The sequence below is a fragment of the Phyllostomus hastatus genome, unplaced genomic scaffold (assembly GCF_019186645.2).
Source record: "Phyllostomus hastatus isolate PE091 unplaced genomic scaffold, TTU_PhHast_1.1 phas_scaffold_501, whole genome shotgun sequence".
Classification (NCBI taxonomy): Eukaryota; Metazoa; Chordata; class Mammalia; order Chiroptera; family Phyllostomidae; genus Phyllostomus; species Phyllostomus hastatus.
Window position 1 is genome coordinate 1,204,855 of NW_025334033.1, and position 15,031 is coordinate 1,219,885.

Sequence of the window (15,031 nt, forward strand, 5' to 3'; positions counted from 1 at the left end):
TTTTACTATCTTCGTAGTTTTGCCTTTTTCAGAATCTCCTATAGTTGGAATCATAGAGTATATAGTCTTTTCAGATTGGCTTCTTGGGCTATATATTTTAAATGACATTTAGAAATATTTTTAGTATGATTTTAAAGCTATGATAGAGTAAATATATTTCCTTCTAGTATACAAAAGCCCATTTGTGTGACTTCTTTTTGGACAAAGGGATACTGCTAAAGTATATTGTCCTGGTACCAGTTCACCCTTGGAGAAGCTATGCAGTGGGCTTCACTTTGAGTGCCTTGTTACCCACACTCTTTGGCCAGGTCATGGTCAAGGTGCAGGACAGATAACTCTTGTTTGAGGATTGAATTATGACCTTTTTACTAAACAATGGGGGTTAATTATTAGCTTATAGGTAAACTTGCTTATAGGGCTATGTCTAGGGACAAGACCAAGAAAGACACAGAAATCTCTTCACAGTTTCATGCGTTCATTGAGAACTGCATTGTAGATAAAGTAACCATATGTATATATTTTTATTACTATGTAAAATATGAGTAATTTGTAAATTATTTCCCAGAAGATCATGATCTCTTGTAGGTAGGAAATATACCTTTTTATTTTTATTTTTTGTACTTTATTTTTTATTGTTTATTATATTACAGTTGTCCCAATTATTTTCTCTTTTGCCCCCTCCACCCAGCCCTACTCTCTTGTTCACAGTCAATTTCCTCTCCATTGTCCATGTGCATGGGTCATTCATACATGTTCTTTGTCTGATCCCTTCCTCTTGTTTCCACCACTCTCCCCACTCCTACAGCTATCATTCTGTTCCATGTTTCCATGTCTAGTTCTATTTTTCTCATTAGTTTATTTTGTTCATTAGATTCCAGTTATCAATGAGATCATATGGTTTTTAAAAATGTCTTCCTAACTCTAGCATGGTGTCTATTTATAGTATACAAAAATATTGAATGAATAAACATTATTCTGTTGTTGCTTACAATTCTCAGACACGTTTTTCTGTTTTTGCTTACCTTAGATTTAGAATATGCGTGTTTCATATTTTCCCATGAATTTTACAAGTTTACATTGATAGAAAAGGTAAATGAAATGGCTACATGGCCCTGCTTATTGGCCCTGCTTATTTTTGTTCAGAGCTGGATGTCTATAGAAGAGTGTATACCAGAATCTCATCAGATGAATGTAGAAGTAGATCCAAGGTACTGAGATGGATCAGTACCTTGGCTTGGATTTAGGACATGGCTCCACTAAATAGGAGAGTGCATGGTTTATTAGTGTGGTTAGGTAAAACTATGCATCCTAGGAGATAAGGAATCCCAGTGTGGGGCTAAAGCCTACCAGCCTTTTAGCTCTGTCTAGTCTGGCTTCTCTTTGTGCTCATTTCATGGCCTAAACATTTCTTTTTGCCTACCAGGTGGTTGAACAGTTGGGAGGGAGGAATCTACCCTTTCTATTATTTACTTGCCCATTGCTGTAGTCCAATTTGTTAGATGGCAAGCAAGGAGGAGACCTCTTTCATTTCTTCACTGGTTCCTCCAAGGCTTGGCTCCTGATAAAATTTATAAATGTTGATTGAGTACCTACTTTAATATTGGATACAGCAGTATGAGATCTTTAAGATGAATAAGGTGATACAGCTAGTTAGTGGGAAACCTGGGCTTAGATCTGGACCTCCAAGTGTAGTGCTTTTGACACTTACATTGGGCTGTTTTGTGGTGTTCTTATGTCAAAGTAAGAAAGTAAAAGAAGCCCTGGCTGGTGTGGCTCAGTATATTGAGCACCAGCCTGCAAACAAAGGGGTTGCAGGTTCAATTCCCAGTCAGGGCACCTGCCTGGGTTGCAGGCCAAGTCCCCACTAGGAGAGGCAACCACACATTGATGTTTCTCTCCCTCCTTTCGCCTCTCTCTAAATATAAATAAATAAGATATTTAAAAAGAAAGTAAAAGAAATCACGTGTTCTTATTTAAGCTCACCAAAAGATAATCCATTAAAGACTAAAAGTCTAATAACTAGGATTAATATGTACAGTGCCCAATTCTCCTTAGATATTTAGACTTAATTTTTAAATATAGTTCTTCATATATTTGGTGTTTAGACTTGTCTGTTTTATAGAGAAATGTATAATTGAAGATAAAACCCTCTTAATCCAGTCTTTTAATATGTTGGATGTCCGGTTGCTCATGCACAAGGACGTAATCAGTGTGATAGTTTATCTTAATATTCTTTTCCAAGTGCCTGGGAAGAAATAAGCAGCCAAAGTCAAACCTCAAAATGCCAGCAAATATTATTAAAAAATATGAGAAAAACAGCTTATTAACCAAGGAGGGCACTGAGGTGGTTGTTGTCATGTGCACTATTATAAAGGACAGAGATGGCTGCCTGGGGACAGTACATTGGAGAACTGAGAAAAGAGCACAATTTTGACAAGTCGTATTGTAGAATCAGCCTCCCACAAGTTCATAAAGTTTTCTTGTTGTTTTAGATTTTATTTATTTTTTAGAGAGGGAAGGGAGTAGGGGAGAGAGAGATGAGAGAGAGAGAGAGAGAGAGAGAGAGAGAGAGAGAGAGGGAGAGGGAGAGGGAGAGGGAGAGGGAGAGGGAGAGAGAGAGAGAGAAACATCAATGTGCGGTTGCTGGGGGTCATGGTCTGCAACCCAGGCATGTACCCTGCCCTGACTGGGATGTGAACCTGTGACACTTTCGTTCTCAGCCCGAGCTCAATCCATTGAGCTATGCTAGTCAGGGCTAGTTCATAAAGTTTTAAAGCTATAAATATTTGCATCTTCAAGCACAATTCTGGGAGGAGGAACTGATTTAGAATAACTTAATTCCCCCAAGGTATTATAGAGAATTACTGACTGAACAGATTTACTGTCTCTTAAGGCAATGGTACATCAAGAAAGTAATGTTTGTCTGACATAGTAGAAAAAACTTAAAGGAATTTGGAGGCATCTCTCTAGATTTTTGTGGAAAATAATTATATTTTTTGTGTTCTAAGAAACAATGTGCATATTAAAATTTCACAAAATGTCAAATGGTGCAGAGGTTGCACTTTAAAACATTAGTTACATATACATAAGTGTGTGTATTATTTGGCAACAGCAGTTTGCTTGAGCCAATGGAAATCTGATCGAATAACTGACAAAGTATTCACAGTCAGATTTGGAAGATAGGAAGGAGACAGAAACAAAGGTGCTGAGATCCTATGTGTCTTTTCCTGTGCTACAATTCTTACTCAAATTGTTTTATTTAATCCTTATGAAATTGTCACAAGATATAAGCTATATACTCACTTTACAAAATAAGGCCCAAAGAATCTAAGTGTTAATTATCTTTCTCAAGTTGCATAGCAGTAGACAAGGTGAGGCGCTCTCAGAGTTTAAAAAGCAGCCTAAACAAAGGTGCGGAGATGATCTACAGTAGAGTGGGTAAGTGCCCAGCCTGACTGGAGTTGAGTGTTCATATTGGGAAGTGTAAAAAAACAAAAGAGGTTTTAATAGGGCCACTTTATGAAAGGTGTTGAAGGCCAGACAGGAATTTAGATATGCTGACTCTGAGGAGCAGAGTGAACAAGTGGTGGGGATATGAGTGAAGTTGGGAAATCCATCATCTTTATACCTTCTTCATTGCTTGTTTTTGTTACAACAAATATACATATTTTTGTAAGTAACAACATTGAGATAAAAATATTTAATAAACATTTTCAGATCTTACTGTATGCTAAGTATTTTATTGGGTTGGCCAAAAAGTTAGTTCATTTTTTTCCCGTAAGGTGGTCTTAGTCGTCTTTACCTTCATTTGAAACAGTATGATGGCTGTCAATATCACAGTGCATTTATTTACTTTTAAGTATAATTTATTGATTATGCTGTTATAGTTGTCCCAATTTTTCTCCCTTTGCCCCACTCTGCCCTTCTTCCCCCAGCAATGCCCCCCCCCCTCCTTAGTTCCTGTTCATGGGTCATGAGTATAAGTTCTTTGGCTTCTCCCTCTCCTATGCTATTTTTAACACCCCCCTGTCTATTTTGTTCCTACCAGTTATGCTTCTTGATCCCTGTACCATGTCCCCTATTCTCCCTCTTTCTCCTCCCAGCTGATGATGCTCCAAATGATCTTCATACCTATGATTCTGCTATTGTTCTGGTTGTTTGCTTAGTTGTTTTTTATTTTTTTTTAGCTTCAGTTGCGGATAGTTGTAACTTTGTTGTCATTTAATGTTCATAGTTTTGATCTTCTTTTCCTTAAATAAGTCCCTTTAACATTTCCTGTAATGACTTTGTGATGATGACTCCTTTAGTCCTGCCTTTTCTGGGAAGCACTTTATCTGCCCTTCAATTCTAAATGATAGTTATGCTGGATAGAGTAATCTAGGTTGTAGGTCCTTGCTTTTCATCACTTTGCATGCTTCTTGCCAGTCCCTTCTTGCCTGCAAAGTTTCTTTTTTGAGAAATCAGCTGACAGCCTTATGGGAACTCCTCTGTAGGTAAACTGCTTTTCTCTTGCTGCTTTTAATTCTCTCTTTATCTTTAACTTTTGACATTCTAATTATGATGTGTCATGGTGTGGTCTTCTTTTTTTTTTTTTTTTAAATATTTTATTTATTTATTTTTTAGAGAGGGTAGGGTGGGAGAGAGAGAGAGAGAGAAACATCAATGTGCAGTTGCTGGGGGTTATGGCCTGCAACCCAGGCATGTACCCTGGCTGGGAATCGAACCTGGGACACTTTGGTTCCCCGCCTGCACTCAATCCACTGAGCTACGCCAGCCAGGGATGGTGTGGTCTTCTTTGTGTCCAACTTGTTTGGGGCTCTTTGTGCTTCTTGGACTTGTATTTCTATTTCCTTCACCAAATTAGGTAAATTTTCTTTCATTATTTTGCAAATAAGTTTTCAATTTCTTGCTCTTCCTTTTCTTCTTCTGGCACACCTATGATTCAGATGTTGGTATATTTAAAGTTGTCCCAGACATTCGTAAGCCTATCCTTGTTTTTTTTTTGTTTTTTTTTCTTTCTGTTCTAGTTGAGTATTTATCTCTTCTTTTTGTTTCAAATCATTAGTTTTGATCCTGGCTTCTTTCCCTTCACTGTTGGTTTCCTGTATATTTTTCTTTTTTTTCATTTTGTATAACCTTCATTCCTTTGTTTGTTTGTTTGCTGTACTCAGTGAGTTCCCTGAGCATCTTTATCACTGCTGTTTTGAACTCTGCATCTGATATGTTGGCTATCTCCATTTCATTTAATTCTTTTTTTAGGTTTTTATTCTGTTCTTTCACTTGGACCATATTTCTTTGTCTCCTCAATTTGGGCACCTCCCTATGTGTATTTCTGTGTATTAGGTAGAGCTGCTTTTACTCCCTGTCTTAGTAGCATGGTTTATGTAGCAAAGGCAACTGTAAATTGTGTGGGGCAGAGCCTTAGATAATTGCCAGGGCAGGGCAACCCACTTCATCACTCTGCAGCTCCACTTGTGTTGAGGGGAGGCATAGAGGGGACAACTCTGCTGCCTAGCTTCCATGTGATTGCCCCAATTGCAGTTACTTCACCCACTTCCTGTGTGTGATTGGCACCCCTCTAGCTGCTGCCCTGGGGTTTGTGTACATTGTAAGTCCACGTGGGCCCTATAAGCATTGGAAATCTGACAGTTTCTTCTACTGTCCCAACCCCCACTGGTTTTTACAGCCATAGGTAATGGGGGTTTATCTTCCTGGTGCTGGAACCCTGGGCTCTGTTGTCTGGCCTGGGGTTGGGATTGCTCACTCCCAGGGTATCCCTTCTAATTTTTATCCACCAGACATGAATGTGGGACCATCCATGCTACTGCTGCAGCTTGTCTGTGCCACACCACCTCTCCGCCATATCTCCATGACTTCACCCTGCCTACCTGTCTGGGTGAATGTGGCTTCTTTAATGTGTTTGTTTTCTGACTTCCATACAGCTTGATTTTTGACAGTTCTGAGTACTACTTGTTTTTGAGATCTGGTTGTAACTCTTTCTATGGTTGTGTGAGGAGGTGAAATGTGCCTACTTACACCTCCATCTTGACTGGAAATTCTCAGAGTGCATTTATTTTTAATTTTTGCTATAGTTTCTTTTTTAAACCACTTTTTATTATTATTCTATTACAGTTGACCCAATTTTTCCCCCTTTGCCCTCCTCCACCCATTACCCCCACCCCTGTTCCCATAGTCAATTCCAACACTATTGCCCATGTCTGTGGGTCATTCATACCTGTTCTTTATAGTCCCTTCCCCTTCTTTCCACCATTATCCCCTCCCCTCACCCCCCTGGTCACCATCAGTCTTATCAATGTGTGTAGTAACAACACGTCAACATGGTTCTGAGAACAATAACATTTATATATTCAGATTTAAATGTCTTTAAACCTACAATCTTCTCACTTAATTTCCTATATGCAGAGTGCATTTAAAAAACACTTATCAAAATTAGTGAATTTTTGTGTAGCCATTTTAATGTTAAAAATAGAAGAAAATATGCAACATTTTTGGCATATTATGCTTTATTCAAGAAAGGTAAGAATGCAACTGAAATGCAAAAAAAAAAAGATTTGTGCAGTACATGGAGAAAGTACTGTGATGGAACATGTCAAAAGTGGTTTGTGAATTGTTGTTTTGGAAATTTTTCACTGGATGATGCTCCACCATTGGGTAGACCAGCTGAAGTTGATAGCAATCAAATTGAAACATTAATTGAGAACAATGGACATTACACCACTCAGGAGATGGCCAACATTCTCAAAATATCCAAATCAATAAAGCTATTGGTGAAAATGAAAAATGTGTCTTTTATTTTATGGAAAAAACCATATGGACTTTTTGGCCAATCCAATGCTACTGTTGGTTCCTAATCATGCAAAGACCATCGGGAACACATTTGTCATTAAATAAAGATGGGTTTATTGGCTTCTTACAATGAGGGAGAACATAGGCCATGAGGAACATGGAGCATCTCAGGAGGAAGATGTTAGAAAGAATTTATTTATTTATTAAAAGATTCTATTTCTTCAGACAGAGGGAAAGGGAGGGAAAAAGAGATGGGGAGTAACATCAATAAGTTGTATCTCACACATGCCCCAACCGGGGACTGGGCCTGCAACCCAGGCATGTGCTTAGACTAGGAATCCAACCTGCAATGTTTTGGTTTGCAGAACAACAACTAATCCACCGAGCCACACCAGTCAAAGCTAGAAAGGATTTACTATTTGACTTGGACTTGTGTTAGTTGATTTTGGGGACAATTTAAGGAAGTATAGGTTTTCTCTGGAAGCTGTCAGAAAGTGGAGGAAAATGATATGATTGGGTCTCTTAATTTTTATGTAAAAGGCAGTTGGCTAAGGCTATACTTGGTAAAGAGGCAGCAGTCACTCATAATTAGCCTAAAGAGGGGAATGTATGGTCATTTTTTGGTGGTTGAGGTGGTGTTTTGATTTTATCTCTACTTAGACTTGATTATAGAGTGGTAGTGTTTTGTCTTGATCCGTCATGGTCACAGAATGACCTTGTCTGACATTGGTCATCTATGAAATTGCTAATGTTCAACAGGATTACACCATGGCTTAGTTGTGAGCTCTAGGAGCTCCTGGCTACACCAAGACCTACAGATAATGCCAGGCCTGGTCCCAACTGCCAGGGGTTGCTTTTCTCTTTGTCACTGTGTATTGGGGCTCTAGAAATGAAGAAGGCAATTTTCCCTCAGTGGAAGTACATTTAAATAAGGAAATTACACTCCAATGTGGTACATGTAATAATAGAAGTGTTAAAAGCAATGTTGACATTATTATTTAGCATGTATCCAAGTTTTATTTTAAACTTACCACAAAGGAATTATATCTCTAAGAAAATTTGTTGGAAGAGTTCCTTCTGGTCAGGAAAGTGTTTTTTCCCTCAGTAGAGAAGAAATTCATTAGGTAAAATTGCTAGAGTAGGTATAAGAGAGGAATGTCTGTTAAAGATTATAGAAAGATCTCATGGCTACTTAAAAGTCACTGGACCTTTAATATACATTAAAAATATGCAGTCCTTTTGTGTATCAATTATGTCTAAATGAATGAGTGGATCAAACAACTATGTTACATTTACACAATGGAATACTATACAGCAGAAAGAAAGAAGGAGCTCCTACCCTTTGCAACAGCATGGATGGAACTGGGGAGCATTATGCTAAGTGAAATAAGCCAGATGGTGAAAGACAAATACCATATGATCTCACCTGTAAGTGGGATCTAATCAAAACAAACAAGCAAGCAAAATATAACCAGAGAGACTGAAATAAAGAACAAACTGATAGTAACTAGAGGGGAGGAGCAAGAGGGAAAATGGAAGGAAGAATAGGAAGGGTCAAAAAGGAACATGTATGAAGGACCCATGGACAAAGCCAAAGGGGAATAGGATTGAGGGTCGAAGGTGGGACAGTGGAGAGTGGTGGTGGGAAAATGGAGATAACTGTACTTAATAACAACAATGAAAAACAACAAAAAAATTAACAATAAACTAACTGCACCTTTAGCTACACATATCCCCTGCTTTTCAAAAGTTTGCATTACACCCCTTCATTTTTATTAAAGACCTACATTAGTACCTGTTTTTTCTAACTAAAATAAGTCCAAAGAAGATGATTGCTTTTAAATTAATGGTAATTGCTTCTTCCCTGTATGCCACATCACCATAAGAAAGTTTTCATAGGAATGTTTTGCCTTTGGATAGTGGGAGATACCTGCACTTGGTCATTAGACTTGTTCTAAAACTGATGATAAATCTTTCATCAAAGTCTAACTTCTCTCATATAAGAATCCTATTTTATCATCCCAATAAGGACAGCCTTTAAAACAATTTCACTGCATGCTGCAGTCCAGTGAATCAAGGCCTTTGTAGTCAGCATAGGTATTTTTGTCCTCAGAATAAGGACTAAAAGATCATGGAAGGAACTTATACATCTCCAACTTATTATTTATTAGAGCTTGGAAGTAAGGCACATTTCTGGCTCATGAATTATGACTAATTCTCATGCTACACAGGAGATTTCTCAGAGCAAGTTTCATGTCCTTATTACGAAGACTATAGATCAGGGGATTAAAGAGAGGAGTCATTATTGAATATACCAGTGTGAGAATCTTCTGCATCAAAGTTGGGATACCATAGGTAGGGCTCACATACATTACCATGATTGTTCCATAGAAAAGAGACACCACAGCTAAATGAGAACCACAGGTGGAAAAGGCCTTTTTTCCGGCCAGCTGCAGAAGGGACCTGAAAAACAGCTTTGAGCAGCAGACTGTAGGATAGAAGGATATACAGAAGAGTGAGGAAAAGGACAAGGGAGCTCTGAATATAGAAAATAAATTCAGTAATGGGTGCTGGAGCACAGGACAGAGCCATCAGTGGGTCCATGTCACACAGGAAGTGATCGATGACATTGGATGCACAGAAGAGGAGTTGGGAGATGAAGAAAATGGGGATTGGGTAGCCAAGGAACCCAATGAGCCAGCATAGAGACACCAGTATTCCACAGAACTTCCCAGTCATGATGGTGGGGTAGTGCAGCGGGTGGCAGATGGCCAGGTACCGATCATAAGCCATTATTGCCAGGAAGAGACATTCTGTTGTGCCGAGGGAAGAGAAGAAATAGAACTGGAGGAAGCAACCAGAAAATGAGATGGCCTTGGTTTTGGAGAGAATGTTGGTTAGCATGTTAGGAACGGTGGAGGAAACATACCAGATCTCAAGGAAGGCAAAGTTTCCCAACAGGAAGTACATGGGGGTGTGTAGTCGTGGGTCCCATTTCACTGCACAGATAATAGCTCCATTCCCCAGCAAGGTCAAGATATAAATTGCCAAAAACAATGAGAAGAGGAAAATCTGTATCTCCCAGCAACCAGGGAATCCGAGGAGAACAAACTCAGTCACAACGTATGTTGCTGACCTGTTCATGGGTCTTAAATCTATAAAGGAGAAAGGCATGAGTGTAAACCCAAGTTACTTTGCTTCCTACATATCTCCAGGACTTTATTGAGAAGGGAACTTAAATTCTGCTGGAAAATATATGAGATATTTTGAGACTAGATGGGAATAAATCTCACCTTATTTTGAATTGACTGTGGTTCTAAATCTCAGTATTATTTTGTTAGAATCCAAATGCTGCAAGAATTTTCCACATCATTGGTATAACCAGACAAATCTACTTCTGTTTTTCTTTGGTCCTTAAGAAGGCTTTTTCCAATTTTAGTTTGTTTTCTAAAGTTGACTAAGAGTCTTCATGCACAAACTCATCCACTTTGTCTTATTCAGCTTACATAGTTTTTAAAAAAAAGACATATATTTTGAGAACAGATGGTGTAATAATGGGTTAAAACCTTTGGCAACCAAACACAATTAGTTGATTTGCACATGGATAGAAAACTTACTCCAAGACACTGGCTTTTCCGAATAGTCTAATCAACTGAATTAATTGTCACAAATGTCACTACACTCAAGACTCAAAGCTGTTCTTCAATTTTGCTTTAAAGATTTTATTTTAAAATATCACTCTAACCAATTGGGTGACACCTAAAAATATACAAAAGATCCAGTATATCAAATATATTGGCTCTAAAGGATAAATGAGAGTATTATTTTTGAATAACTCTATTTGCAAGTGTTTATCTTCATGTTTTTTACCCATACTATGCTATATGAACTATTTACTTTTTATGTTTAGATTATACTTAGATAAAATAAAGAAAATAGTGTTTTCAGCACAAAGATTTAGTTCATTTAGTGAGTATTTTTAGATGATAAAAACAAAGGGATCTGAGATCAAATGGGGTTTTATCTTGGAAAATTAACTTTGTTCTCTGAAAGGGGAGAGTACATTTTCAAATATTTGGACAGGCAGGTACTTTTCAGTAGTATTTAAGAATTTATATTTAATGCCCTGGCTGGTATGGCTCAGTTGGTTGGAGCATTGTCCTATAACCAAAGGTGTGGGTTCAATTTCTGGTTGGGGCACATACCTAGGTTGTGGGTTTGATCCCCAGTCTGGGCATATGTGGGAGGCAAATGATCAGTGTTTCTCTCTCTCCCTTCCTCTGTCTCTAAAAGCAATGAAAAAAATGTCCTGGGATGAAGACTGAATTTTTTTTTAATTTACACTTAAGAATTGCACAAAAATGTATAAATCTTTGTGTTTAAAACACAGTAATCTTGTAATTATTAATGTTAAAAAAGCATTGATTAAGAGTCTTAAAAATGATAGTTTTGATGTTGAATTCTCTTGTTAAATTCACATTTCTTGTCTTGTTTATTGGAGGTCACCAGTCATAACTTTGTCAGAAACAGAAGCTAAAGAAATTTGAAAGACAAAGAACAGAGAAGAAACCAGTATTTGAACTTCAGTATTACTAGTCCCCTGTTGGCATTTCTAAAGAAGCACAAAAAATGGTAGGTTTGAGCATTCAAATTCTAAAGTACAGTTTTCTGGTCAATGTTGAATTCAAAAGACATTTCTTTTTACCAAATTCGCTTAATAAGGTGCTCAAGAAATGATTTCCAGATGGTCATTTATGAAGTATAAATAAATCACTTTCCCTGCTGTGGGTCCAGGCTCATAGATTTAAACCAAAAGGCAGATTCATAAGATCTTTGCTTCCCATCCTCCTTTCTGAAAAATGGACCATGCCTGCTTAATGTGAATAACAGTTTGGGACACTCTGCATTATACCCTGGCAACTTCATGCCTCATTTTATCTTTTCTACCAATATATCCTGTAAGATTTACTAGCAGCAACACTATTTTTCCTGTAGCCTTTGGTGAAAGTGTAGATAAGTAATGAGATGATCAAAGGGTGAGGAGCTTAATGGAAAAGCCAGAGTAATCAATTTTCATTTTCACCATTGATAGAATAAGATGACTCCATCAACTTTTACATAACTCCATACTCCAAAGCCTCCAAAATTACTTGCTGGGAATGGTTAGGGTATTAGAATGGAATATTCACCATTTTATTCCATAAACATACTATTTCTCATGCTTTTGGTTTTCATAAATTACCACGAGCTATAAACTGAGGGACCAGCTCTTTCATACACTCCTTTCTAATATAAGAAACCAGCCAACCAACCAACCAACCAACCAACCAACCAACCAACCAGTCAATCAGTCTACCCACCTCAAGTATGATAGCTTGATTAAATAGTCTTCTTCTAAATGCTCCTCACTTGGTATACAGTCTTCCCAGGTAGTCTGAGAGAAGAGCTTACTGCCTGGTTACTCCTGGAAAGTAAGATTTCAGAAGGATGGTTCCTAATAGTCAAAGTCATAGAATTTTGGGGAAAATGGTACAGATGATCTATTTTAACTGTTCATTTTACAGATAGGCTTCACAGAGGGTGTTTCACTTTTTACCCAATGAATATTAAGTGTTCAAATATGGAACATTTGCACTCTTCTACTACTGAGGAATGATGACTAATCAGAATTATAAAGTAAAAGGCACTCTGCAGTATATCACAACAGTGGTTGTAATGTGGACAATTAGTCTTTTTCTCTTTCATGCATGATGGATATCCTGGCTCAGCTTGGAGAGAGTGATGGGCACCATAATGTTGAACATAAAGGCATCTCCTTCTCATTGGCTCTGTTGAGGAAAACTTCAGGTGAGAGCACTCTGTGGTTCATTGGACTGCCTTAATTTCTAGAGGCTCCAGGTGCTTACTTTCTGGTAATTTGCTGAGACATTTAACTAGTGAAGCTGTATTTAATCTATGTTTCCTCTCAGGGATTACTCCAAAAATCCATGTCTCTTCCCACATAGTCTCAGTGGCTTCTTCAAGTGTTCCCTGGAGTGCATCCTCTTTCCAACCTTTGCAACTCATCCAGTTCCTAGGGGGTGGCCAGAGTTAGGAAAACAAAATCTAGGGGAAATACTGGGTAAAGTTTTGGAGGCTTTCTGTTGTAAAGATTGTGTTCCATTGAGGAATCACCTTCTGTGAAGATCAGTACAATAAATGGAAGTTTTGCCCAGGACTCTAATTCTGAAACTGAGACATGTTTGTGAACATTTCCTATCTAGCTTAAATGAAATGCTAGAACACAGAGAAACAGGAAATTATATTCTGTCAGTCACTTTAAAATTAAATCTGTGAAATTTTCCTGGAGTTTTTCAGTGTAATAACCAGATGGTTGGTGCTTGGTAGAAACTGCCTTGTGTGATATGATATAATGTGGAGTGATGTTAACTCATATGAAAACAAATTCAACAGGGCAGAAGCCATTTAATTAAACTAATCTAGTCAAATTGTTGGTTTCTACTCTGATTTCATTTTCAAAGAACAAGGAATTTAAAAGCAGTGCAAATGTGAGAAGAAATTTTTTATCATTGGTCTTTTGTTATAATTCTAAAAAAATTGGGCTGCTTCCTAAGGTCCTCTTAAGCCACTCCTTTAGATATGACTCAGGTTTTCCTAGGAGTGAGGTGACAGTGAAGATGAATGAGAAAATCTTCACCGGTGGTTACTGGGCCAGTTCGTAAGTGAACTTGATATTCAGTGACACTCTATGCCATTTTCCCATTGTCTCCCTTGGCAAATATTAGTTGACTGAATATGTGAGGGTTTATTTCTGGGCCTTCAATTCTGTTCAATTTGTCTATGTGTCTATTTTTTATGGCAGTACCATACTGTTTTGATTACTATGGTTTGTAGTATAGTTTGAAATCAGGAAATCTGTTGCTTCCAGCTTCCTTCTTCTTTCTCAGGATTGCTTTGACTATTTGAGTTCTTTGTGATTTTGTGCAAATTTTAAGTTGTTTCTATTTCTGTGAAAAATACCATTGAAATTTCAATAGGGATTGCATTAAATCTTTTGATGACTTTGAGCAGTATGGACTTCTTTTTTACAATATTAGTTCTTCCAATCCACAAATATGGACTAACTTTCCATTTACTACTGTCTTCTTCAATTTCTTTCATTAAAATCCTATAGTTTCACACTCTTGGCTTAATTTATTCTTAAGTATTTTATTGTATTTGATGCTATTTGGATGGGACTATTTTCTTTATTTCTCTTTCATATATTTCATAGTTAGTGTATACAAATCAACTGTATGTTGATTTTATATCCTGCAACTTTACTGAATTTCTTGCTACTTCTAACAGTTTTTTGGTAGGATCTTTACGATTTCCTCCATATGAACAATCCCAGACTTTTTTTGGACAGGTCATGTCATCTGCAAAGACAATTTACCTTCTCCTTTTCTGATTTGATGCCTTTTACTTCTTTTTCTTGTTCTGGGTAAAACTTCCAGTACTCTGTTGAATAGAAAAGGTGAATGTGGGCACCCTTTTGTTGTTTCTGATCTTAGAGGAAAGGCTTTGACCTTTCACCACTGAGTATGATGTTAACTATGGGCTTGTCATATTTGGCTTTTATTATATTGAGGTGTGTTCCTTCTAACCCAATTTAAGAGTTACACAGCACATAAAATAGTATAGTAATATTATTTTTTGATGAATCATTTTTATTCTATAATATTGGAGTGAAGAAGGTCCTTCTAAAGCATAAAACAAGGCCCAGATGCCATTAAAGAAATGATTGATGAACTTGGCCACATAAAGTTTAAACAAAATTAATCTTTGCATATACCATAAAAATGTTCAAAGACAACGAGTGTGGGTGCATTTCAACAAATACATGTGTGATGATAAGAATATTGATTTCAGCATTATTTACAATAAAAAATAAGGGAAGATAATAGCTATTCGTTAAGAGGAGCCAGGTTAAATAAAATTTCTAAAACACATTTATTTTAACTTCTATTTTTTATATAAATAACAGACATTCTATATTGAAAAATCTGAGGTGACAAAGAGAAAAACATTTAGACTCTAAATAAATATTGTAAACCTAGGACAACCATTTAAAAAATTTAAAAAACTACAAATAATAAGGTAATAGTATAGTTAAAATGGACTCATAAAAATAACCTCAAAAAGCTAGAAAAAGAGGGGAAAAATTAAATAGAAATATATAATG

At 37.1% G+C, this 15,031-nt stretch overlaps 1 protein-coding gene across 1 annotated transcript; it reads right to left on the reverse strand.

Annotated features, from left to right (window-relative positions):
* Positions 1 to 9,005: 9,005 nt before the first annotated feature.
* Positions 9,006 to 9,981, reverse strand: LOC123808584 (olfactory receptor 11H4-like). Its single transcript, XM_045823340.1, is given in 2 exon segments — positions 9,006 to 9,248; positions 9,250 to 9,981. Coding segments are annotated over 2 exon segments (975 nt in total).
* Between the last annotated feature and the right edge of the window lie 5,050 nt (positions 9,982 to 15,031).